The sequence below is a fragment of the Hevea brasiliensis genome, chromosome 13 (assembly GCF_030052815.1).
Source record: "Hevea brasiliensis isolate MT/VB/25A 57/8 chromosome 13, ASM3005281v1, whole genome shotgun sequence".
NCBI lineage: Eukaryota > Viridiplantae > Streptophyta > Magnoliopsida > Malpighiales > Euphorbiaceae > Hevea > Hevea brasiliensis.
Genome location: NC_079505.1, coordinates 9,111,127 through 9,138,412, shown reverse-complemented (window position 1 = coordinate 9,138,412; position 27,286 = coordinate 9,111,127). Strand labels below are relative to the sequence as shown.

Sequence of the window (27,286 nt, the reverse complement as noted above, 5' to 3'; positions counted from 1 at the left end):
TTTTCTCTTGAAGTGTGTTTTCAGGACAGTTGAAATGGTTAAGGATGCTTGGCATCTGATGGAACCGTCTGATCCTTGTGAAATTCAGAGATTCTCAAGTTGTCAGTTTCCAGAAACTTTAACTGGAGGAAAATATGCTCCTTATATACTTCAAAACTTGACTTCTTTGCCTTTAGCATACCATGTTTTTCAAGGACTGGTTAATGTTGAAGAGATTAATTTCTCAGAATTTGGGGATGGAAAGGCTGTGGAACCAGGTGCTTCTGTTCCTATTTATCTCAATGAAAGTCCTGAGGAGCAATTGTTCCGATTCAGGCCTATTAAGTCTTCTGATAGGCTCAGTGAGAAGCAATCAAATGGAGTTGTTCATCATTTTATGAGCATTCAACTCGATGGCATGCATATGCCTTCTGCTCCTATTTCAATGGATCTTGTAGGACTCACTTGTTTTGAGGTTGATTTTTCTAAGGCTTCAAATAAAATTGAAATTGAGAAATTTGGGGATGTTTCAAGATACAATATAAACATCGGGGAGAATGTTAGATCCAGTACCAACAATGGTTTTCATGTTCCTGTTGTGTTTGATGTTTCAGTGCAGCGATACAGCAAGTTAATACGATTGTACTCAACAGTATGTATGGTGTTTTTATGTTTGGTGTTTGTTTGAGCTTTTGATACTTCTTAGTCATTAATCTTCTTTTCATTATGTGTGCCATAATTTTCATGATTTAGGTAATACTTTCAAATGCAACATCAATGACACTAGAGTTAAGGTTTGATATTCCATTTGGACTATCTCCAAAGGTATGAACAAAACAAATTTTGCTTACTAATTGCAACTTTAGATATCTCTTCCTAGTGTTTATTTTTTTTATTTTAGATCCTGGATCCTATATATCCTGGACAAGAGGTTCCACTGCCTTTGCATTTGGCTGAAGCGGGTCGTTTGAGGTGGCGTCCACTTGGAAATTCTTACTTGTGGAGTGAAGTTCATGACCTCTCAAATATTCTTTCTCAGGAAATCAAGATTGGATTTCTTAGATCTTTTGTTTGTTATCCATCTCATCCAAGCAGTGATCCATTCCGGTGTTGCATATCTGTTCAAAATTTTTGCATGCCTTCATCTAGCAAGCCAAAGAAAGGTTCATCTTCCAATGTTAATAACACTACAAATCAATCAGTTCAAAGTTGCACTTATGGTTGGAAGCAGTCAAAGAAACAATGCATTCATCAGATCACCTTAAGTACTCCGTTAATAGTGAACAGCTACCTCCCAGATGCAGTATCACTGACCATTGAGAGTGGTGGGGTTTCTCGTACCGCATTGCTTTCAGAGGTGGGGTTACTCATACTGCATTGAAAAATCATGAAATTTAAATACAATGTCAAATTCAAATACTACATTATTTAAAGCCTGAGATGAATCTGAAGCTGAATATTTGGAATCTATGCCTTCTTCATTATTCATTAAATCCATCAACACCATAACATGTGCTAATCTGATTTTTAGGTAGAAACTTCCTTTCATCATGTTGATCCTTCACATGACCTGAGTCTGGAGTTCTATGTGCAAGGTTACAGACCTTCACCTTTGAAGTTTCCACGGACAGAAACATTCAGTGCGATGGCTAAGTTTAGTGGAACCAAGTTCTCTTTAACAGAGACCATGATCTTCAATCCTGAATTATCTAATGGTAATAAATATTGCACGTTGGGTTTCTTTCAATTAGTTATACTTACATATTTTAACATTGTTTGTAACCGCATCTCATTGTATTGTTCTAGGGCCACTATATATTAATGTGGAATTGATCATGGATGCATTCTCTGGTGCACGAGAGATCTTCATTTTTGCTCCCTTCTTGTTATATAATTGTACTGGTCTTCCATTCCATATCACGGAATCTGCCTCGGAAATGAAAGGAAATTTCTATGCTATCCCATCCAGTTACTTAATTGAACAAGAACTTCTTCAAGAGAAGAAAGATGGTCTTAGCCTTCTATCTTCTGACCAAGATTCATATGCAACAGCTCCACTAATTGATGGCCTAGGAAATTCTTTCATGGAAAATCACTTTATCATGGCTGGGATGAATGCTAATCCACATTTGAGGAAATTTATGTACAAGCCTGCAGTTTTACGTGGTTCCTCATTCTTCAGGCAATCAGACAATCCTGATTTAGTTGGTAAAAAATCTTCCTCTAATATGTGCTCAACTAGTAAACCAACTCCAAAAGATTCTGACCTTGTTGATGCTGAGCGTGGAAAGGTTAAAGCATGCATGTATTCTCCTTGTTTTATTTCTTCTTTGGGTGAAGTTATGGTCAGAATAAGGAGATGCCTTCCTGAACATGTGGAAAAAGAGTCAAATTCTTCATGGTCAGAACCTTTTCTTCTTCTTTCACCTAGCAGATCAAGGACTGTACTTGTTCCTCACTTATCACCAAATGCTGCATTTATCATATCTGTGACCTCAAGTGCTCTTGCTGAGCCATTTACTGGGAGGACACAAGCCATCACTTTCCAGCCCAGGTAACCATCCTTTCCATTATTGCAAGGTTTTGATTTGTATTGTACTTATATCAGGTCATTAATGTCATCAGTATTTTCTTCATTCCACAGATATGTAATTAGTAACGCATGCAGAAGAGATTTGTGTTATAAGCAGAAAGGAACAGACCGTTTTGTTCATTTGGGCATTGGAAAGCATTCTCATCTTCACTGGACAGACACAATGAGGTGCTCTACCTGTTGTAATTACTAAACTGCTGTGTAACTCTGCAATCTTTAATGTGGAAAAGGTTTCGGGCACATTGGTCTAATGACAAAATCTAAACCAAACGTTTATCTGCATTTTAGAGCCAATTAATCAACACCCTGATTACTACCAAACAAGAGGCTAAAGGGGATAGAAACCTTCAGACTGGAGAAAGATGGGATGTCTGACCTAGCTTCCTAACTAGGTCGAGGTGGGCCAAGGCTTAATAAGTGAAACTTCACTGTCTATGTTTTGCTAGGTCTAGGATTAGGGCCTATGGTCCAATATGGATTAAAAAAAAACAAAAATTTTGGTAACCATTTAGCAGCTGTAAATTAAGGAATCAACAGCAGCAGGCTGGTTGCATCACTTTAGTTATTTTTAATATTGGCTGCTCTGACAAAATGCCAGTAACATCTTATGGCCTCAGAGAAGCAAGTTTCTAGAACGGGTGTTCTTGAAATATTCTTGTTTGAACTTTCATATGGTATACATTAACAATTATGATAAAGCAGTTAAATTAACATCTCTATGGCATCCAGCTAACAAGAAAGTTTTATTTAGCATTTTGTTTGAGTTAGTGCTTAATTGTACAACTAATAACATGCATCTTTCTAAGTTGTTTTCCCTAGCTTATTTTTTCTTCTACCTGTTGTAGGGATTTACTGGTATCCATTCGTTTTAATGAACCTGGTTGGCAATGGTCAGGCAGCTTCTTGCCAGATCACCTAGGTGATACACAATTGAAAATGAGGAATTTTATCTCTGGTTCATTAAATATGATAAGGGTGGAGGTACAGAATGCTGATGTTTCCATTAGAGATGAAAAGATTGTTGGAAGCCTCCATGGAAATTCAGGGACGTATTTGATTCTCTTATCAGATGACGACACTGGGTTTATGCCATACAGAATTGATAATTTCACAAAGGAGGTTGGCAGTTTAATCATTTCACTGCATAGCACATTGCAAAATTTTTGGAATGAAATTTATGGTCTTGATTTGAGCCCTTTTCTATAATTGTTGCATTTCACTTTGCTCTGTTCTTGTGATGTTTATCTGTAAAGCCAACTGTGGAGTTGTAAAAAAGTTAATAATAAAAAGGACTGGACAATAAATTCTAAAATTTTGTTCAGATAAAATTTATGGTCGTACAATGAGTTTTTTTTTTTTTTCTTATTCTTGTAATGTTTCATTTTTCTGGTTTCGTGTCCATTGGTGAGCCCACTTTTGGTTTCCAAGTTCTGTTAGGCCTGTTGCATGGGATTAGAGTGGTTAGTCCCAGAAAAGGAAACAAGTTTAGGCCCATATTATTTTCTAATTTCTATTGTTGAAGGGCCTTTCCACCTAATGCCTTAAAACTTTTTTTTTTTTGGAGAAGCTGTTCTAGGCTTTATCTTATCCTATTTTAATTCCTTGAGCGTGTACCTTAGACAAAGATATCAGATTAAGCTTACCAATTCCTAAGAACTGCAAAAAGTCAGTATACTTGCAATGAAAGTTGCATTTTATCTTCATTGTGCGTTAAAATTGTAGTTCCTCATCATGCTTTCACTTCTTTCAGAGATTACGGATTTACCAGCAAAGGTGTGAAACTTTTGATACTATCGTTCACCCGTACACTTCTTGCCCTTATGCATGGGATGAACCCTGTTATCCACATCGTCTGACTGTAGAGGTATGAACGCCTTATCTTGTTTTGAAAAATGATAAATAGTGTTATGTTTTTTTATTTTTTCTTTTTCTAATAAATGCAAAGGTGCCTGGAGAGCGTGCCATTGGGGTGTATGCTCTTGATGAGCTAAGAGAGTATGTACCTGTACACTTGAAACCAACTTCTGAGGTATGTTCTTTTGCTCCTTATTTTGTTGAGGTAGTTGTAGCCAGTAGAAAGAATGGCATGGATTAATGTGATTTGCTTTTAAGAATTTACATTCATCGATTTTGCACATAATTATTCTCATGGAAAGCACCTAGCTCCTCAGACAATCACACTTATAATCACATCAAAGAAAACAAGGATTCAACAATATAAGTGCAAGTCTCTCTCTCTACCTTTTTGTTAAATTTTTTGCCTTTTATTTTTCTGGTGACGGAATGGATGTTAACAATTTTTAGTTTCTGTTTTTTGGATTTAGTGAATTTCCTTCACATCTAGATCATTGTTTTTCTTTTTCTTTTCAAGGTGTTGAGATATTTATAGAGATTATGCAGTGATTATATACTACAATTAGGGCTAGAATTGTGCAGTGATTAATGTATTTCCGCACGAAGCTTGAGGGAATAATCAAGCTTCTCAATTCATTTTCTCTCTTCTTCTATGTTTTCCCTCTTCTTTCTTCTTCTTTTACAAAGGTGCCAGCAATCCTAAGGTGAAGGATTATGGAACAAAAAAAGTAAAAGCCAAATATTCTTTTTTTCCCAACTATTCTATCCTAATCTAGTTGGAGTACACTGAAAGATCTATCCTATCCCAATCTGACGCTACTAAATCATTTTTTATCTACTTACAAAATTATCTGGGGGCATGCTAAATTTCCCCTCCAATGCATTTGCTGGTTTAAACGAGACAGCCAAATCAAATGATCTTCTCTTAACTTCAGCATGTGGCACTTTCACCTTCCTACAGACAATGTGTAACTAGTCCTATCTCATTTTTTACACATCCCTATTAGCATCCTCATTTCTTCCATGTTAATTTTATAGACAGGTTTCTTTACCACTTACCACAACAATTTACTCTGTTCAAGATCTATGCAAGTTTGCATTGGAAATTGCATGCTTCTTGTTGTAAGGAAAAAGCTAGTAATACAAGGCAGGATATGTTTTATTTCCTTATTTTAAATTATTATTTTTGAAATTTAGAATTGTTGAGAATTATGGACCCAAGAGTGTGAATATCAAACTGGCAGGCTACAAGTTGAATTGGAATCAAGACTAGGCTCCCCATCACCAAAATGACCTAAACCATGAGCTGTGTCTTGCTCCTTGTAGTTAATATCCTAATAACTTCATCATGATTAATATCAGCTTCAGATTTGGCCAGTCTTGTATCTATTTCAGCAACTTCATACCTAAAAGCTGTCACCAACCTTACTAAGAGCTTCTTGATATCACCGGTGGTATGAACTGGGTACCATTAGATTTAGAATCTGATAAGCATAGTTGTTAAAGGCTCAAGGCGCACCGAGGCACCAAGGGTCTTGGAGCCTAGGCGCAAGGTGCGCGCCTGAGTGAGGTGAGGCGCAAAAATTTTAAAAAAATTATAAAAATAAATTATATAAGCACTTCAGGTTTAATTAATGTAATATTAATTACATATGATAATATATGTAATTTATTATTTATTTTATTACTTATTGCACCACCATCATCAATTAAATTATATATATGAGTAAAAACTATTATTAAAATACATTATATTAATTTTATTTTTAATCAAATATAATGTTAAAATGATAATTTTAATTTTCTATTCTAATAAAATTTTTAATTTTTAGTATTTTTACTACATATTTAATTTAATCATATGTTACTAAATATAACTTAAAATTATTTGAAATGAATTATATAAACTTATTATGAATAATTATGTATTTAATATAAAAGTAATTCATTTAGTATTTAATTTATGAAAAATAGAATTAAATACATAAAAAATTAATAACTATCTATCAGCCCATTAGCTTCTTCAAATCCGGTCACTTTTGCATATCACCACCTGGATTGCAGAAAAAAAAAAGGGAAAAATGATGGCTACTTAACAGATAAAAAAAGAAGAAAAATAAGCAAATTGTGATAGAGGAAGATGGCGTCTTCAAGAAGCAGAAATGAACCCAGCCAGCTCATGTCTTCAAGAAGCAGCAGAAAATCAAGAAGAAGAATGAAAGAAAGAAAGAAGAAGATCAGCCAGCTCATGTCCTCAGGAAGCAGCAAAAAAGCAAGAAGAAAGAGAGAAGAAGAAGAAGAAGCAAGAAAGGAAGAAAGAAATAAGAAGAAAAAGACCGGCCAGCTCATGTCTTCAAGAAGCAATAGAGAAGCAAGAAGAAAGAGAGAAGAAGAAGGAGAAGAAAGAAAGAAAGAAAGAAAGAAATAAAGAAAGAAAGAAGAAGTAATAACCTGGAGATTGTTTTGCCGAGTTGGAGCTGGAGCCTAAAGTTGTAGAGAAGCCTTCATCTCCTCCTCCTCCTCCTCCTCCTCCTCCTCCTCCTTTTATTTTTTTGCCCGATGATCTAAAGAAAATGAAAATTCTAGGCCTGGTCTTCTTCTTCTTCTTCTTTTATTTTTTTGCCTAATGGTCTAAAGAAAATGAAATTTTTGGGCCCAGTGTGGTTGAGGCGTGCCCTTGCGCCTTGGTGCGCCTCGGCTTCCTGGGCTCGCCTTAGGAAGATTGCCCGCGTGGAGAGCTTCAAGGCATTGAGCCAGGAGCCTGGGTCACCTTGCGCCTCAGGCACGCCTAGGGCGCGCCCTTAACAACTGTGCTGATTAGGTACACAAGGTAATGAGCAAGATGGACATTTTATGGGATCAGATATTATTCATGGCTGTTGGTTGATCTTGTAATTGTGATATTTTGCTACCATTGAATATGTTGATTAATGAGAGTTACTTTTCATCAGAACCTGATGAACTAAATTGGTGTTTTTTTTTTTTTTTTTCCTCCTCTTTCAGAAACCTGAAAGAACATTGCTTTTATCTATCCATGCCGAGGGAGCAATTAAGGTTTGTTGCTGATACTTCCCCACATGCAATATTTTCATATATACAGAGCTCAATAATGTCTTCTTCTTCTCAGGTGTTCAGCATTGTTGATTCAGGTTACCATGTTTTGAAAGACCCATCTCCCTCTTCATTTCAAGTAACAAGTAAATATAAGCAACAAGAGCAAAACTTCGGTGATTATCAGGAGAAATTTTCTCTAGCTCTTTCATGCATTGGTATCTCCTTGGTTAATGGTCATCCACAGGTAAATGGATAATAATATATGGGGGTAATGTCTTAAAAAATCCAAACCTGTTGCGTGAATGGTAATTTTAGCCCCATCTATTAGTGGTATCAGTTACATCCTCAACTTTAGAGTACTAGTGTCAAATGTAATCCATTCCTTGTTTAACTTCATTTGAGCAACTATCTGTCCTGTGTGGATGTAATGCAGCATAACAAAATGTCCAACTGACTGCCAAAGTACACATCACGCTAGCAATTATTACAAAATTAGAAAAAAATAAAACGAAATACAAGAAATTCTAACAATTAAGTGAATATATGACATGGCATCTCCAATATTTTCACAGATGTTAATGCAGCACATCTGTCTTAGAGTGTAGAATATGTCAATGTGACACATGTCCATGTTAAACTAGCAAATGTCCAAATAAAGCTCAATGCAACGGATGACTCTAATTGACACATAAACCTCAAAGTTGATATTATATAATTGCCAAAATTGAAAGATGGGACCAAAATTGACGCCCACTAAAATTTTGGAAATTTTTTAGGTTATTTGGCTTATTTTTCTTATACATGTGTTAGAGGTTTCTCATTCAAGTCATTTTTACTTTTTTTTTTCTTTATCTGTTAGGAATTGCTTTTTGCATGTGCAAAGGATATCACTCTTAATCTGATTCAGAGTGTGGACCAACAAAGGCTTTCCTTTCAAATCTCTACACTACAAATTGATAACCAGTTGCGCACAACACCATACCCTGTTATCCTGTCCTTTAATCAAGAATATAGAAGCAATGCAGCCAGCCAGAGAGCCAAGGATGACGTTGCAAAATTAAAAAGCGAAAGAGTGTGGCAAATTTCTACTGAAAGTTATTGTGAACCTGTGGTCTACCTAGCCATAGCAACATGGAGAAAGAAAGACATATCATTGGTTTCATTTGAGTATATCAGCTTAAGGTGTCCATCAATTTACTTAATTATTTTTTTTTTAAAAAAAATCTCGTTCTTATTATAATCTGTGGATGTTTGCAGAGTGGCAGATTTTCGCCTTGAGCTTGACCAGGAACTCATATTAAACTTGCTAGCCTTCTTTAAATCTCTCTCTTCAAGATTCCTAGGCAAAGCATTGCCAATTTCAGATGATGTGTGCTATTCTCCTATGTATGATGTGGGTTTTGCACATACCCAGACTTGCGAATATGTCAAAACAAGAGAAGAGCAACTGCATGGATTCAGTTTTCCTGAATTCAGTAAGAGTATAATGAGCAGTTCATCTCTACCTTCAATGGTCCCAATTGGAGCCCCTTGGCAACAAATTTATCTTTTGGCTAGAAGACAGAAAAAGATCTATGTAGAATTGTTTGATTTGGCACCCATCAAATTCACTTTGAGGTAAGTTAGTGGCTGTATTTATATTTAGCTTTACCTCTTAATCAATTGTTTATTGATCGATAAATGTGATATTTTTCATTTTGCAGCTTTTCTAGTGCTCCATGGATACTTAGAAATGGTGTTCTTACATCGGGAGAATCAATTATCCATGTATGTTACATTTTCCTTCTCCATTGCAAGAGCTATTGCAAAAATACTAATAATTGTTTGTATGGCGATGAAGTCATTTTTAAATATTAGATAAGTTGCTTTTGAACTTTCTGCTAATTGCTCCAATTTTTTGTTATGGATTTAAGAGAACCACAACCCAACAACTAGCTATTGAGGTGGGAGAGCCCAAGTCCATTTAACTCCCACATTTAAATCTCATACCTTCAATGTGAGATTCTGAGTCTCATACCTTGCCCAACTGGGATCATAACTTTCCCCCACTGTTGCACACCTGAAGTCCTAAATGGCTTTTATTCCTACTGTTATTGGCTCGACTCAAGTTATTTTTTTCTACAAGGCTATTAGTAATTTTGATCTGGCTTGAAGGGTATTGTTAGCCCTGAACACCTTCGAAACTCAAGATAACCAAAGAAGAAACAGATTAAATGAGAAAAGAAATAGAAGTAGATGAGAAAAGAGAAGAGAGAGAGAGTAGATAAGAGAAATAGATTGGATGAGATGATAAAGAGAATATTAGAGAGAGTACTTTTTTATTATTGATTTTTGGAAATAGAATGAATGAATACAGATAAGGATTCTCCTTTATACATGAATAGTGCAACTGCTACTAACCAATTCTATTATTCTAAACTACTTCCTTCCAAACTAACAACATTTCCCTTCAAAACACATCCTACCCAACTCTTCTATTACTTATTACTTTTTCTCTTCTTTCTCCTATAGTGTGTAACAATACTCCCTCCTTGAGAACCTTCTTGTCCCCAAAAAGGTTGAAAATCTAAAAAGATGAACTGAAAGTTGTAGGTATTTTCTCATTTGCAGCTGAAAATATGAACTGAAATGGCCCTAAAAAAAATTTGGCTGGAAGTTTGAGGTGGGTCCTTCTCATTAGCTGAAAGTATGAACTCTTTAGTGAAAAAGAATTAATTTTCTTCTTTTTTTCTTCTTCCAATTTCCCATGTTTGTTCCTTCAAGATCACAATACCATTTGGTGGTTTAATTTTCTTCTGTTCCTTTCTTGATATTTCTCATTAATCTTCCATGAGACCAATAGGAGTAAAATAGTTGTAATCACCATCTTAGTTTCCAAATATTGCCATTTGCTTCCAACATCCACATTTTTTGTTATGTTTCTTGTTTTCACAAACATCCCAAAGAAGTTCTGCAGCAAAAAGTTCAATTTTGTGAATGAATTGTGCAATTACTTCATATTCAGCTCTTATTTTCCCCATTGCAAACTCTAGTTGCCCCACATCACTATCCTCATATGTCTCTCCTATACTAGATATATCAACAATAAACTCTTGCTCCATCTCAGTGTCCTTGTCATTCTTATTGGAGACTGCACTTGAGCCACTTTGTTCTTCACTTGGTTTTCCCCATTTCTGATCGTCTTTTCCCAACAACTCCTCATTTTTTAATGCATTCATCATGCACTTTACTGGGGCTTCCACAATGTTATCATTCTCAAAACCCTGAGTATTCTCATCATTTGCACCATTAACATCATTCTCAAAACTCTATTGAATGGAATCCCCGAGAATTTGAAATTTTTGCTGCTTCTTTTGAATCAACTTCCTCACATCTCCATCCCCATGAATCTGGTCAGCAAGGGGGACAGTCTCCTCCTCAGCCACATTCTCCTTGGTCTTTTCCAATTCCCTGTCATCACCCGAATAAACTTCAATTATATGGTTGTTGTCTTCTACATCTTCATCATTCTTCTCCTCAGTAACCTCACTTATAATAGACATATGAGGAAGAAAATCCTGCTCTAGATCTTGTAGTGTTTTCCCTCTTTGCGCAAGACACAATTCCAATGCATCTTCAGTAGTAAAGGCTACAACATTTTCTGTTTTCTTTTCATTTTCTATAAAACCCTCTAGAATTTTGGATCTCAGCTCCAAATCTTGAAATTGACTTTTGAGTTGTGCCTCTTGAAACAATTTCTTCCACCTTTCTATTTACATTTCAAACTACTTATCCAATTTTTTCCATCTTTGATACAACTCCTCTAAGCATTCTGTTACTCTTCTTTCAAAAATTTTTAGCATTCCCTTAAGATCCTTTTGTTCCAGATTGTACTTCCATAGTTTGATACTCTGATTATATTGTACTTCCAAGAAAATTTGAGGAAATAGTAAAGGAAAATCAACTGATAAAAGATTCTAGGTTTTTTTTTTTTTAATCTGGAAGTTCAGGAAGCTTAAGAATAGGGTTTTTACAATCCGAAATTTCAAGAATTTCAAGAAACAGGGACTAAAACCTGAAACAGAGAAATGGAACCCTTAGAATGAACTGAGAATGAAATTAATTGAGAAAAGAGATGGAGAGAAAAGAATCAAAGAATAAAAGAGAAAAGAGATACTTTTGTTACTGATGCTGGAATTGGAAGAAAATTACAGAGAAAGGAAGAAGAGTAATTGAAAAAGAAGAATAGATAAGAAATTATAGAAATAGAAAGAAAATATTTTGCAAAGGAGGAAGAAAGATAGAGAGTTTTTTTTTTTAATTTCAAAAGTTTTTGGAATTTTGGCAATGGAATCCTAAAAATAGGGTTTCTTGGAAAGGAGAGAAATAAGAATCCTAAAAGCAAGGTTTCTTTAAAAAAAAAAAAAAAGGAGGAAGAAGAAAAAGAAGGGAAAGAAGGAAAGAAATTTCAGGAGAAGAAGGAAGAAGAAATGGAGAAAGGAAGAAAATAGAACGGAAGAAGATCAGGGAAGGGAAGTGGAAAAGAGTGAAAGAGATAAAGAATAAGAGAGAAGTAAAATCTAGCCTAATTTCATTTTATTTCTTTGCCGCTTCTCAGACTCATCCTCATCCTCTTTGAAAAGTAAAATATCAGAGGAACCTAACTCCAAATCATAACCATGAAATCGAAAAGCAACCTCTTCAGCAACCTCAATTACCTTTTGAGTCATCTAGCTTATGCCATGTGGCTGGAAAGGCCCACATGTAGCAAAAATAACGCCCAGACAGACATGTAGCAAAGGTAATGCCCACAAGGTAAAAATCCATTATGTACCATAGTTGCGTATAGATGATACTTCAAATGTGTCTGACTGTTATTACTCCACTGACTGCCACTGGTGTAGGGTTTCAAGTCCAATTCTAATTCAAACTCTATGCACTTGCCAATCTTCTCAATAAATGATGATTCCCTTGCCTTGAATCTCTTCAAATTGCTGCTCCTTAGACACTTCCTCCTTACAATTGTTACCTCCAAACTTTGTACCAAAATCTGCAATTTGACCCACCTTGGTGAGAGATTCCAGAGCATCTTGAAAAGCTACCACATCCTCAATTTCCACACTCGAGTCAATCAGAAATTCATGTTTATTAGTATAGTGACCACAGTTGCAATATAGCAGCAATCCATCAATACATGCTTTGTCCAATACTCTGCAGAAATCTGTTTTTGATTGCCAGAGATCTGTTTTTCCAGCTTGGCCTATAACTGTCTTTCCTCGAATTCGCAACACCTCCATTGTTCCCATTGTCAAACCTGGATTATTCTCACCATTTGCACTATTAATATCATCTTCAAAACTTGGCTGGATTGAATCTTTAGGTCGAAATTCCTAAACGATCTCCTCTCCATCATTAACAATATCAATTTATTTAACATCAAAATCTCGTCTCTCTATTTTGAACTAGCAATCCCATTTCACTGCCATTATTCCAAGAATTTTCAACTACATGGTTGCTGGTTTCTACATCTTGAATTGGCTTATGAAACATTTCCCATCTCCAATCTCATTTTTCTAGAAACCCATTTTGTCTGTTTAATCAGACTTAGAAGATTCTATTTTCACGGCCTGATAGTAAAAAGGCTTGGTGTGGGTTATGGCAGAAACAGAAGGGGAATAATTATTTCTAAGAAAATTGGGTAAAAGAGTTGAAAAATGAAAGGATATGAAACAGACCTAAAATAAAGAAGATATTCAAGAAAGAAACCCTAATTTCAGGGTTCTTGGGGAAAGAGAGAAATTAAGGAAAAGAGAAAGAAAATATTGCAGAGAATTAGAGAAGGAAGAAAGAAATAGAAATAGAAAGAAATCTGGATTTCAAGAAAGAAAGGAGGAAAAAGAAGAAGAGAATATCAAGGAAGGAGGAAAAGGAGAAAGAAGAAAGGAAGAAGGAAACATAAGAAGAAGAAGAAGAAGAAGAAGAAGAACTGAAGAAGAAAGAAACCAAGAATTTGGGAAGGTAGCCCTTGATCTGGACTTGTTTGCAACTCCAACAATTCATTTGGAAGCAAACCCCATCCTCAAATAGAGCTCTGATACCAATTTGTTATATAACAACCCTGAAAACTTTCGAAACTCAAGATAACCAGAGAAGAAACAGATTGGATGAGAAAAGAAATAGAAGTAGATGAGAAAAGAGAAGAGAGAGAGTAGGTGAGAATAAAAAAGGAATATTAGAGGAGAGAATATTTTTCTGTTTTTGATTCTTGGAAATAGAATGAATGAATACAGATAAGGATTCTCCTTTTATGCATGAATAGTGCAACTGCTTCTAACCAATTCTGTTATTCTGAACTGCTTCCTTCCAAACTAACAACATTTCCCTCCAAAACACTTCCGGCCCAACTCTTCTATTACTTATTACCATTTCTCTTCTTTCTCCTATAATATGTAACACATATCCCTCTTCAAGTTCCATAAGGCTACTAGTACTTTTAATGTGGTCTATAGGGTACTCCTTTCTGAGTCTCAAGTTGTGTGCACACATGGTTCAGCTTTGATTCTAATTGTTATTGACTCAGGAGAATCACACCCAAAAGCTAACTAATGAGGCAGGAGAACTCATATCTATTACAACAAAAACCAAGATAGTGAAACCAATTGAACCCATCTAATGCACCAACCGATGAATGTTATCATGTGGGACCCATAAAAAAATTAATATGACCAAATGAATGGAAAAATTAAAAATAATGATCCAAGTTTAATTTGTATAGTAATTGTTGACTCCCATGCCAGTGCCACATCACTGATATCAGGCATAAAAAGAGAAGTCAGATGCCAACTTCAGTAATTCTTTTGGTGACTAAAAGGTGTTAATAGTATAATATTTCATTGTTGAAGTCCTTGATTGCATGAAATTACTTTTTAGGCACGTCATCAGAAAATTATAAAGTTCGGGTGAAAAATTCCAGAATTGTATCCTTTTGTGTACCTGTAGTATCCAGCAACAGAAAAAAAAAAAATTAAAATGTTGGAGATGTGCATGCCTTTGAACTTGATAAGAAGAGAAAATATAAGACACAAAACATATGTTGCCATACTTACAGGGTTGTATATATTATATATCCATGCAAGTGATGATATGTAGGATAATTATTTTTTATATTTAGCTTGTTAAGTGCTTGCAGGCAGTTCTTTCTTTGGCCTACAATTTGTTACTTGCAAGAATAGTTAATTACAATTTGTTAACTTCATTTAACTGCTAATTATGTTATGATCTATGAACAGAGAGGTCTAATGGCTCTTGCTGATGTTGAGGGAGCTCGAATTCATCTCAAACAATTGACAATTGCACATCAGATGACTAGTTGGGAGTCCATGCAGGATATCCTCCTTAGGCATTACACTCGTCAGCTTCTTCATGAGATGTACAAGGTGAACACTGGAAACTTACTTAGCTGGTTCATTTAGTTAGAGTAATTTTGCTTTCCTTGCAAAAAGTTCTGTCTGCTGCACAACACATGATTTCACCTGCGTTAGTTGTATCATGATTTATTCTTTTTCTAATTGCAGTTTTAACTTCTTACTTTCAAATTTAACGGTCATTCCATATTCCTTTATCATTTGGCAACATGCAGGTCTTTGGTTCTGCTGGTGTTATAGGTAATCCTATGGGATTTGCAAGGAGTTTGGGACTTGGCATTAGAGATTTTTTATCTGTTCCTGCCAGAAGCGTTTTACAGGTAAAAGGTTTAATTCATTGAGTGTATCGGCCCCTGTTATCCCAGTGTGGTAATATTGCTATTTCTTCTGTAGAGCCCTACTGGACTTATTACAGGCATGGCACAAGGTACCACTAGTCTTCTGAGTAACACAGTTTATGCTTTAAGTGATGCTGCCACCCAGTTCAGTAAGGCTGCACACAAGGTATTTCCTACATCTAATGATTCTTAAATAATTCAGGGAATCAATTTATGTTTATGTTTATGGTTATGGTTATACATGGTGTCAATTGAGGATAAGTTGAGAGAAGGGAGATTGAGGTGGTTTGGTCTTGTAAAGCGTAGACATACGGAGGCTCTAGTTAGACAAGTAGAGCAAAGTAGGTTAGAGGATAGAAAGAAAAGAAGGGGTAGACCTAAACTGACTTGGAGGAGAGTAGTACAACATGACTTAGAAGCATTATACATTTCGGAGGATTTAACCCAAAAATCGTTTAGAGTGGAGAAAGAAAATCCATATAGCTGACCCCAAATTTTTGGGATAAGGGCTTGGTGGAGTTGAGTTTATGGTTATACATGTTATGAATGTGTTTTCTCTGATATCATTCATGAAAGAATTGATACAATCATATGTACAAGCAGTTCCTAACTAATTAGGAATACAAATCAAATCCCTAAAAATTATGCTATACATAAACTATACAAGGAATACATAATAATTAGGAATATATGGTTGACCTTCCTTAAAAATATGTGTGTGTGTGTGTGTGTGTGTGTGTGTGTGTATTTTGAAGTGGACCAATGTACATTGATTGATGGTGTCCTTGCAGGGTATTGTTGCATTTACATTTGATGACCTGTCTGTTGGAACGATGGAAAAGCAACAAAAAGGTGTAGCTTCACACAGTAAAGGTGTAATAAATGAAGTCTTAGAGGTAAATTAAATAGTTGAATGTAAATTTCTGTTTATACTGGCTTTTTTCAGCATTTATTTTATTTTGACTAACAACTATACCAAATTTTATAACATAAATTACATAGACAACTGAAAATAGAAGTCAATATATATGCACAATGATGGTATACTATTGATTTGAAACATTAGATTGGAGAGAAAAAATTGTATATTCTTATGTATCAATGACTTTGTATATATGCCTATTTATATACAAGATTTCTAACTTTACAATAAAACCTAATTTAATGGAAACTAATATAAATAGAAAACAAGATATACATAAGGAGAAAGAAATAAAAATCCCTTTAATGTAGGGATTGAGATTCTAACACTGCCTCTCAAGTTGGTTCATGTATAAAACACATGCCCAGCTTGCAAATTAGAGGATGAAACATTTTGCTGTTGAGTCCCCTGGTGAACACATCGGCTAACTGATATTTAGAAGTCACATGAGAGACATTAAACGATCCATCTACAATTTTCTCCTTTATGAAGCGTCGGTCAATTTCTATATGTTTGGTTTGATCATGCTGTACTAGATTGTGGACAATATTGATAGTAACTTTGTTATCACAAAACAAGTATAAACTATTTGTTTCTGATAGTTTCAGTTCTTCCATTAACCTTCGTAACCACAACAATTCACAAACACCTTGAGCCATGGCTCTATATTCAGCCTCTGCATTGAATCTAGCAGTCAATCTGCCAACTAATCTGTGATATCTCCCTAAATCCACTGACTCCATAATTCCAGCCTGCAATCTATGATTTGCCTCAATAGGAGATTCTACTGGTTTACAGCCAACATACCTATTTCTTCCAAAAGATCTAATATGTACTTTCTCTAAGAAATAAAGATCTTTTTATCTGATCTGGCAACCTCTATTCCAAGAAAGTACCTCAATTTTTCCAAGTCCTTAATCTCAAACTCCTGTTCTAGACGTTGCTTCAAATTTGCAATTTCTTCCTCATCATTTCCTGTCACTACTATATCATTCACATAAACAATATATGTGATCTTACCTCTGCAATGTTTTATAAATAAAGTGTGACAAGCATTACTCTGACAAAAGCCGAAGGAAATTACTGTTGAATTTGTCAAACCATGCCCTAGGAGACTGCTTTAGGCCATACAAAGCCTTTTTCAATCTGCAAATCTTCCCTTTGGTTTTTTCATCATCGAATCCTAGAGGTATTTTCATATACACTTCTTCCTCTTAAGTCTCCATGTAAAAAAACATTCTTGACATCAAACTGTTGTAAATTCCAATCAAGATTTGTTGCGAGGGACAATAAAATCTTGGTGGTATTCATATTTGCAACAGGGGCAAAAGTATCATGATAATCTACCCCATATGTCTATGTGAATCCCTTTGCTACCAATCTGGCTTTGTATCTCTCAATTGAGCCATCTGCTTTGTGCTTTACAGTGAACACCCACTTGCATAAAACTGTTTTTTTTTTTTTTTTTTTTTTTTTTTCATCAGGGAGAGTAACAGATCTCATGTCCCATTCTTTGCCAAAGCCTTCATCTCCTCAACCATAGCAGTCTTCCATTTTGGATCAAAACATGCTTCTTTCCAACCCTGTGGTATAGAAACAGGAAAAACAGACAAGACAAAAGCTCTATAAGAAGGAGACAAGGAGTCATAGGAAATAAAATTAGAAATAGGATACTTAGTACAAATCCTGACTCCTTTTCTGATAACAATAGGAACACCATGATCATCAATAGTAGAATTCAACTCAGAAATAGAATTAGGATCATCATAAAGTAAAGGAGACTCACCACATTCTTTCGGAATTGATTTTAGGAATGCTGACTAATTAGATGTATCAAGCTCAATGGTTGTATCTGTCTTACTTCGACACATGTAAGTTCTCAAATCCAATCTATTCAATCTTCTTGTGGTTTGAAGAGGTGGCTAGTTCTGATTAGATGGCTCATTACTAGGGGTGACCCAAGCATGATAACTTAGTTAGGGAAAAAAAATACCTCTTCTTTTTCCTCCTTATACTCCTCTTGAAGGGGTGACTTAACAGGAAAATAAGGCTCAGATTCTATAAAGGTAACATACATACTGACAAACTATTTCCTAGTAGGTGGATGATAATATTTATAGCCCTTTTGTGTACTAGAATAACATACAAATATACATGTAAGAGCTATAGGTTCTAACTTTTTAACATTTGTTTTGTGGACAAAACAGACACATTCAAAAATTTTTGGAGGAACAGTATAAGAATTATGGCTTTATAAAACCTTTAAAGGGCTCTTAAAGTTTAATGTTCTTAGAGGCATTCTGTTGATAAGATATGTTGCAATAAGAACTACATCCCACCAACAAGGTGTAGGTAGGGGTGAGCAATCGGTTCAAACCAAACCGAACCGAACCGAACCGAATTAAATTATCAAAACCGAACCGTCAATTTTAGAAACCGAACCGAATCGAAATTAGTGAAAAACCGAATCAAACTGAACCGCTTTAATTCGGTTCGGTTCGGTTTAAACCGATCGGTTTGATTTTTGATTGATTTTTTAATTTAGACTTGATTTTCAAGTTATTTGGTCTAATTTTAACTTTGGTTTGAACCTAATAACCATTAATCAATGAAATTAAATAATTAATATATATAAAATTAAATATAATTCATAAATTTTTCATAAAAATAAATTAATTCAAAAATCGATTCGGTTCGATTTAATTCGATTTGACTATATAAATCACTATTCGGTTCGGTTCGGTTTAACCGATTTTTTTTCTCTTTAAAACCGAACCGAACCGAAATAACCGAAATTTTTATAAATTAAAACCGAACCGAACCGATTAACTTTTAAAATCGAACCGATTGAACCGAATTGAATCGGTTCGGTTCGGTTTTTCGGTTTGAACCGTATTGTGCTCAGCCCTAGGTGTAGGTAGACTCATAGTAAATATAAGAGATCGAGCCACCTTCAATAAATGTCTATTTTTTCTTTCAAACATCCCATTTTGTTCACTACTCTTAACACTACTAGTTTGATGTGCTATACCATTTGAATCTAAATAACCACGAAAAACATCATTAACATATTTTGTGCCACTATCAGTTCTTAAGATTTTAACCTTAACATCAAATTGTGTGCAAATCATTTTGTGAAACTGTTGAAAGCAAGAAAACACTTCACTTTTTTCTCTCATCAAATAAACTCATGTCAGCCTAGTGCAACAATCAATAAAATGAACAAACCATCTATATCCAGACTAAGAAGTAATTTGGATAGGTCTCATACATTAGAATGAATAGTCATAAAATGAACCAAACTTCTATTATCTGTTGAAGGATAAGATTGTCTTGTGTGTTTAGCAAATTTACAAGCATCACAAACTAGTAATTCTAAGTTGTAATTTCTAAACAAATTAGGATATAACCTTTTTAAAGTAGGAAAAGATGGATGTCCTAATCTTCTCTGCACTGGATAATCTTCTCATTAGCACTCATAGTCTGTCCTAACAAAGCCTGGTTTGCTTTGAGATTTGAAGAACTACACCCGTCATATAGAAAATACAGACCATCTCACAATCTATCATTGCTAATCATTTTCCCTGTTTTCAAATCCTAAAATATGTAATGAGCATGAAAAAATTTAATTTTGCAATTAAGAGCTTAAGTAACGGAACTGACTGATAAAGATTAATATGAAAGCTTTATTAAATATAATTATTACAAAGAAAAATTAAAAAAAAAATTAATTTTATTACTTGCAACTTAATAAATCATAGTGTCAACAATTTATTTTATTAATAGGTTAACTTGAATTAGTTTTTTATTTTATTATTTTTTATATATACAATAAATTTTTTTATTATGTTATATAATATTAAAATATTAACATTTATTTTTATATGAATGAATTTATTATTGTCAAAAGTTTTGTTTCAAATATTTATTTTATTATAAATAACTAATATTATTATTTAAAATTTTAATTAACCATTTAATTTAAAAAAAATATTTTTACATGTGAGAATTTAACTAAATTTGTTTTAATGAATATTTGTAAAATTTATAAAATTGTTAATTATAATAAAGTATTATTATTAATTTTATAATATTTATTTAATAATATACCGGTTAATCGACCCCGGTTGAACATTAAACACTTAACTCTCTGCCTTTTACTGTTGAATTACTTGGAAAATATACACAATTACCCTAATCGAGGATTCCATCTTCTAATTTACAGCTATATATACATTCCTTATTCTAACACCTTGAAACGTGGAAGCTCAGTATTGTATTATTGCTTCAGTTTTTGAAGGTTATGTGTGAAACAATCAATCGGAGGGGAAAAAAGTTAATGCGGTATACACTTATGCCATACTTCTTGATTTCAGGGACTCACGGGTCTCCTTCAGTCACCAATTAAAGAAGCTGAGAAACATGGTCTTCCTGGTGTCCTCTCAGGTAATGCGCCACAAAAGTTTAATACGTTTGTTGCAGTATTATTTTCATAACCTTTTTCTGCACCATAGAAATGAGATATGAGCCATGCAATGAAACTGTTCAAATTGATAAAGCAGATGAAATCACCCATTTTGATGTAGAGTGTTCTCTTTCTTTCTTCTTCCTCTTCTTTTTTCTTTCCCCTTATTTGTTCTATTTTGGATTGGTTGTATTTCTTCCTCCTTTTGTCTTTAATCCATGTATATATTTTAGGGCGTATGATCATGATAGGCCAACCAATGTGCTTAAATTTTGAAAGAATATTTTTAGATTTGTTTACTACTTGCTTGCTGGGGCTGAAACCTAAGCCAATCAGAAAAATCACATGCAATTCTCCTTCCCCCTCTCCCCTTTTTCAACTGTTATTTCAATGAAAGGCTTGGTTTCGTTAAGCCCAGATTGTAAAGGGCGGTCCTTTCTTCATTAATAATTCTTGCTGCCCATGTCTTTCGTGCAGGAATAGCTTTAGGAGTTACGGGACTTGTGGCAAGACCAGCAGCTAGTATTCTTGAGGTTACAGGAAAAACTGCACAGAGTATCAGAAGCATAAGTAAACTACACCAAAGTGGATCTCAACGCTATAGAGCCCGGCTTCCAAGGCCTCTAAGTAGAGAACATCCTCTAAGGCCTTACTCCTTGGAAGAGGCTGTCGGAACATCAGTTCTTATGGAGGCTGATGATGGCTTGAAGTTAAAAGATGAAGTATTTGTGATGTGCAAATCACTTAAACAAGCTGGTAAGTTTATTGTGGTCACAGAGAGGCTCATGTTGATAGTATGCTCTCCCAGTTTGGTAGACTTGGAGAAGCCCGAGTTTCGAGGTGTTCCAATTGACCCAGAGTGGTTAGTAGAGTCAGAAATTGGTTTGGACAGTGTAATCCATGCAGATACTGAGGAGGGGGTGGTGCATATTGTTGGAAGCAGTTCAGATGCAAGGCTGAGGCAGAACCAGCACCAGTCCAAAAAAGGTGGTGGAACAAGGACAAAGCACTGGAGTATTCCTTCAACTCGTCTCCCACTGTTCCAGACAAATTTGGAACTGGCATCCAAGAAAGATGCAGAAGAGTTGTTGCTGATGTTGCTGTCTGTAATTGAACAGGGAAGGGTTCGCGGATGGGGCTGTGGACATCTTCTACATAAGAGCAATATCATATGGAAAGAGGAGCATTCTTATGAATTGCTTGGGGGGAATCAACTTTAGACTAGCTTTTAGACTAATTCAAGCTGCCCTCTTTGTTAAAATCCCATCTATTTATCGGCATTCTTTTATCTCCACCATCCTCAAGCTGTCACCCTCCTTTCCCAAGAGAACCAGCAAGAATTGCCCTTTTTGCTTTCTTCTTGTTGTAAATATTCATTTATACTCTACACTGTACTTGCACATTTTGTAAATTGTGTACATTATAATGCAATTGCTTATATTTTTGCTATAATTTGATATTTTTCCATATTTGTTTCAAACCTAGTACTAAGAGTGTATAGTTTTAGTTCCGATTTGGTTCTTTGTAAAAAACCAGAATTATAATCAAATTTGGGTTCTTTATTTTTTGAAACCCAAAAAGGAACCAAATTTTGAATGTAATTTTGGTTAGGTTTTAGTTTTTTTGTTTTGGTTCAGTGCTAGTTTCGTTTTAATTTTAGTTCCAATTCAATTCGGTTCGGTTCTTGGTTCATACACTCAAAATTACAGCATTATTGTATTCTTTTTAAAAGAACAAAATAATTATATATTTTTAACTTCAAAATATTAATAAAAACAATAGTTAGTATTAAAATACCAATATCAAAATAAAATATCAATAAACTAACACAACTATGATGACTTAATAGAAATATTAAAATCAAACTAACAATTTTTGTATAAAAATATAAGATAGCATCAAATATTCATAATAAGTATTATAATATTTTCATCTAAATTATAAAAATAATAATAAATCAATTAGCATAATATAGATTAGAATTATTGTTTTAACTCTATAAAATTAAAATTTTGTTGGATAATATATAATTTTTATTAGTTTTAATTTTGATTCACAATGACAAGTATTAAAAACAAATTTAATTTTAATATAATAGATGTTTATAAAAATTTTGTAGGTTATAATTAAAACTTTTTCAAATTTAGTGAATTCAATTATTAATATTTACTCCTAAATACTATTTTTGGCCTATGCTTTCTACTTTAACTACAAATTTTATAAAATATTTTCTTCCGATTGTATCACTATTATTTTGAGTAAGTCATAATTCAAGCTTATAAAACCATATTGTAACACCCTTAATTTTTAAATTTATTATTTTATGGATAATTATTTATATTTTGTTTTATTTAAATTTTGAAAAATTATTTAAAATTTTTCGGATTTTAAAAATCGGATTTGATTTTTCGAAAACATAAAACTTTGATGATTTTTAAAAATTAATTTAAAGATCACGTGGTAAAACTAAAAATGTATTTGGACTCTACGAATTTTTCTGAGTTTTTTAGAATTTTTTCGAAATTTTTGGGCCTCGTTTTCGATCCCAAGGCAAAGTAAAAATTCAAATTTTTGTATCCTGAATTGGACCGATCGAATCGAACCGAACCGGATTTTCTTCCGCGCGTTCTCGACAGCCCCTCCTTCTCTCCTCATTTTCTCTCTCTTCCCTCCGCCCCTCGCTGACCAGCCGCCACCCAGCCCTCCCCACACTCCAACGCACCTCCCCCGCCCCTCCCTGCCGTCGGCCGACGCTCCAAGCCGCCGGAAAATCACGCGAAACCTCCCATTTGCGCAGCGCGCCATTTCATCTTCCTAGCTAAAATTCGGCCGATCCAGTCACCAATCGAACTGGGTCTTGTGTCAAAACCCATCTACACCTCGAGAGCTTTCCATAGACACCAAGAATACCAAAATCCACCGAGCGGTTTGTCCAATTTTTGTTCGGAAAGTTTTAGTCAATTTCGACTTTTGGGCTAAATTTCTCGCAAACCGTGAACCCCACGAGAAAACCGAGAGTACTGGAGTGCTCCACTCATCGAGAGCTTCGGGGCAATACCAATTTCAAAATTTTTCGATACCGTTTTTCGGTGGGTCTCACGAAACTTCGTAGTGTTTTTTCGAGCACTAAATGAGCTTGGAAATTTTCATAAAAATTTTGTACTAACCCCTGTGTTGTGGGCTTCGTGTAGGTACCTTTAATTAGCAAAAATTCAACGGTTGCCCCAGTCTGTAAATTTCAGGCTGAGCAGACAGGTTACCGAAAAAGTCTCGGAATTGGCTACCCCACCGTTGTCAGACGTCTTGAGCGTGTTCTCGGGGTCGGAATCGGCATAGGTAAACCCGAACCTTACTTTTTTCTTAATTATCTAGTGCTTGAATTCGATTAAAAATCTATAAAATATTCGTGGTAGCTTCGAAAATTATAATTCCTTTTGCATTAGCTTAGTAATATTGCTAAGGATCGCGGGGCAAAGTTTCAAAATTTTTAGAGTTCATTTGGATAGTTTTTGCAAAAATGGTTAATTATAAGGACTAAACTGTAATTTTTCACATTGTGATTGTTGACTGTTTGGATGGGCCTAGGAGGGGCTATGTGATGTGATTGAGTTGTGGATGTGTGATTTGTGGATATAGAAGTGCATTTTGAGCCCTTTTGCAGGTTGGGTAGGTCCTAGGTATAGGGGAGACTCTGCCGGATTTTCGGCACGACTTAAGACATCTTTGGTCTTTTCTTAGTTTGTATTGAGTCAAATGTAATAAATAATTATAATAAAATTGTCAGGCGAGCCGGGACAGCCTTCCTCCTCCACCCAGCCGCCACAGTGACCTCAATTTAAGTATGTGAGTAAAATATTAATTTTAATTATAATTTTGATATTATTATATGTTCAAGGATGCCCATGCATCACTTATAAATATGTATCTATGTAGTTAAATACTACGCACATTTTATATTGCATTCATAATTGTTGAAGTGCCATGGATGTTGTTTGTGGTAATTTGGAGCAGTGTGTGTGCGTGGCGTATGTGTGGTATGGTATTGGATATGGACAGGACGGGTAGACATGGCTTGAGAGACACTCGCTGGGAACTCGCATTTGGTTTATTAAGCAAAAGTCCGGCTTGAGAGACACTCACTGGCAGAGGTTGGATTAAGAGGGCTGTATAGGGGATCAGCTCCCATATATGTATTGCTTGACAGTGTTGGGTGTGTGAGTGCTCCAAATTGCCTTTTTGCTGTTATGATATGAAAATTATGATGATGTTGCATTTCACTCCACATGGTGCATTAGCTTTAGATAGTTATAGAGATTATGATTAAAATTGGTATTTTACTCTCTGAGTTGAACGCTCACTCCTGTTCATCTATTTTTTCCAGGCTACAAGAGGATTACTTGTTGTGACTAACCTGCTCTTCTTCTTCGCAGGTCTATTAATAGTATTTAATGTATTTTATACAATTGAGTTAAATTTTAGACTCCGCATGTGTTAGAAGCACTTATTTTTATTTTGGGCCTGTATTATAAAAGTTATGTTAGACCTGTAAAATTATTAACTATATACATGATGGGATTGAATGAGGGAGTTTGGCTCCCATCTGAGTTATGACATTTTGATTATGTAGAGGGTAAGCTGAGCTCCCCAATTTATTATATATGGTGTTTACAGGTCGGGCGAGTCAAAAACTCCCCGTTGAATGGTCCATTTTATAGCCGGACTCTGTCTGGTTGAATTCTTAAAATTGGGCCCAAATGGGCCTTAGAGTTGGGTTGAGGAATAGTTAGGCTTACTACGGGCCTTGGGGGCTTTAGGCTGGCCCAGGTCCTAGTGCCGGTCCGACCCATAGGTTGGGTCATGACAAATGTGGTATCAGAGCTTAGGCTCCAGATTCATAGGGAATATACGTCTAAAGTTTTGGAAAGAGTCTAATAGAAGTCACATGTGGAGAATAGGGTCCACATTCATCCTTGCATTGTCATCTTTGTTTCTAGTTTCTGCTTTGTATAATTATGTGTAAATATGAGTCCATAGAGCTGTGTAACATGCCATTTTGAATTTTCGTGGGCTAATGCTGTTGAATTTCAAGAAAATGCGTAGAAGCAGAAGAGCTGCCACTATACCAGAACCGGATGTGCCTGACCAGGTGTCGGCACAGGATGAGGCGCCTACCCCGAGGAGACGGGGTAGGAGGTCTAGAGCTGCTCAAGTAGAAGAGCAGCTGCCACCAGTTTAGGAACAATCTTTTATAGCCCAGGGTCCTATGGACCCAAATGGCAGCTACCTTAGCCGGATTGCAGAGAACCATCGATATGATGGCACAATATATGGTCCACCCTCCCCAACAGCAGCAACCCACCGCACCAAGAGGGGAACCTTACAAACAAATAATTAATTTCAAGAAGTTGGTGCCAGGTACTTATGATGTGTCAGATGATGCCTATCAGTTTTTGGATTCCTGCAAACAGGCAGGGATGGAGTTGCAGTTAACTGATAGGAGGCTTATAGAGTGTGTGCAGCATGTCATGGGGCCTATGCCTAGGCAATGGATGAATGACTACATATTACCTCGGATTGAAAGTTTGTCTTGGACTCAGTTTGTGGAACTGTTTATCAATAGGTTTGCGCCAGAAAGCTTCAGAGATCAAAAGCAGTGGGCCTTTGAGGCCTTAAGGTAGAATGGCAGATCTGTAGATGAATATGCTACAGAATTTCTGGAACTGAGCAGGTATGCTCTTACAGCAGTGGCTACAGAAAATATAAAGGTAAAGAGGTTCTTAAAGGGGCTGGATAGGAGGTATGCAAACCTAGCCATGATGTCTGATCAGTCTTTTGATATGGTAGTTGATCGAGCCCGACAGATTGAGATTAGCTATACAGGAGATGACAGTGGAAGAGCAAAGAATAATAAAGCAGAGGATTCTTCAGGTGCTCCCTACACGGGTACCACGGATAGTGGCAGGCAAAGTCATTATAGAGGAAGAGGTAGAAGCAACAAGAAGGGTGGTTTTAAACACAAATCTCGAGGATTCAAATCAGGGTACGAATCCAGCAGTGGTCACAGTTCGGGTTATAGCAGTTCTGGGTCTGGTTCAGGATCCTTCTCGGCACCTTGCACACAGTGTGGAAGAGGACATTCAGGACCTTGTATGATGGGTTCAGGAGTATGTTTCTGGTGTGGCCAGTAGGGTCACTTTGCTAGAGAATGTCCAGTGTTCAGTGAGCCATAGATGGGGTCATAGGGTTCTATTGCAAATGTTCCTCGTCAATTGTATCCTGGTGCTTCAAAGCATGGCAGTGATCGATTCGATGCCAATGTGGCCGAGGACAAGGAGGACTTGGATTTGGAGGCAGTTCAGGAGGTAGAAGTCAATTTCAGGGTTCTGCAATGCAGGGTAGGGGTTCAAGCTTGGGTTTTCACCTTGACCCATCAGGATGCTCAGGCTTCCAATGCAGTTGTGGTAGGTATTCTTCTAGTCTGTTCCTATGAGGCTCGTGTTTTGATAGATTCGGGTACTATGCACTCATTTGTCTCTCCAGTTTTTGCCATGAGATTGGGTAGGAACCCTACAACTTTAGAATGCCCTTTGTCTGTAGCTACCCTGCTTAGTGACAACATAGATATATGGTTTTTTCGGGCAGCCCAGTAGTAGTGGATGGAAGGATCCTCCCAGCAGA

General features: G+C 35.7%; 1 protein-coding gene across 8 annotated transcripts in view; it reads left to right on the top strand.

The window, feature by feature from the left end:
• The window catches only part of LOC110642362 (uncharacterized), a 70,424-nt gene extending 48,364 nt beyond the window's left edge, over positions 1-22,060 (top strand). For 7 of the 8 annotated variants that reach the window (XM_058131760.1, XM_021794373.2, XM_058131759.1 and 4 more), the window contains 20 exons: positions 14-631; positions 733-804; positions 881-1,336; positions 1,511-1,694; positions 1,786-2,533; positions 2,624-2,740; positions 3,418-3,691; positions 4,323-4,436; positions 4,518-4,601; positions 7,430-7,480; positions 7,554-7,724; positions 8,340-8,662; positions 8,738-9,097; positions 9,184-9,247; positions 14,749-14,895; positions 15,099-15,203; positions 15,277-15,387; positions 16,013-16,117; positions 20,520-20,589; positions 21,086-22,060. In XM_058131760.1, coding sequence (XP_057987743.1) covers positions 14-631; positions 733-804; positions 881-1,336; positions 1,511-1,694; positions 1,786-2,533; positions 2,624-2,740; positions 3,418-3,691; positions 4,323-4,436; positions 4,518-4,601; positions 7,430-7,480; positions 7,554-7,724; positions 8,340-8,662; positions 8,738-9,097; positions 9,184-9,247; positions 14,749-14,895; positions 15,099-15,203; positions 15,277-15,387; positions 16,013-16,117; positions 20,520-20,589; positions 21,086-21,828 — 4,917 coding nt within the window. In that variant the 3' untranslated portion in view covers positions 21,829-22,060. Of the gene's footprint in view, positions 1-13; positions 632-732; positions 805-880; positions 1,337-1,510; positions 1,695-1,785; positions 2,534-2,623; positions 2,741-3,417; positions 3,692-4,322; positions 4,437-4,517; positions 4,602-7,429; positions 7,481-7,553; positions 7,725-8,339; positions 8,663-8,737; positions 9,098-9,183; positions 9,248-14,748; positions 14,896-15,098; positions 15,204-15,276; positions 15,388-16,012; positions 16,118-17,954; positions 18,015-20,519; positions 20,590-21,085 lie in introns of those variants that run through there. The other variant, XR_002492430.2, reaches the window with a different exon arrangement.
• The last annotated feature ends 5,226 nt before the right edge of the window (positions 22,061-27,286 follow it).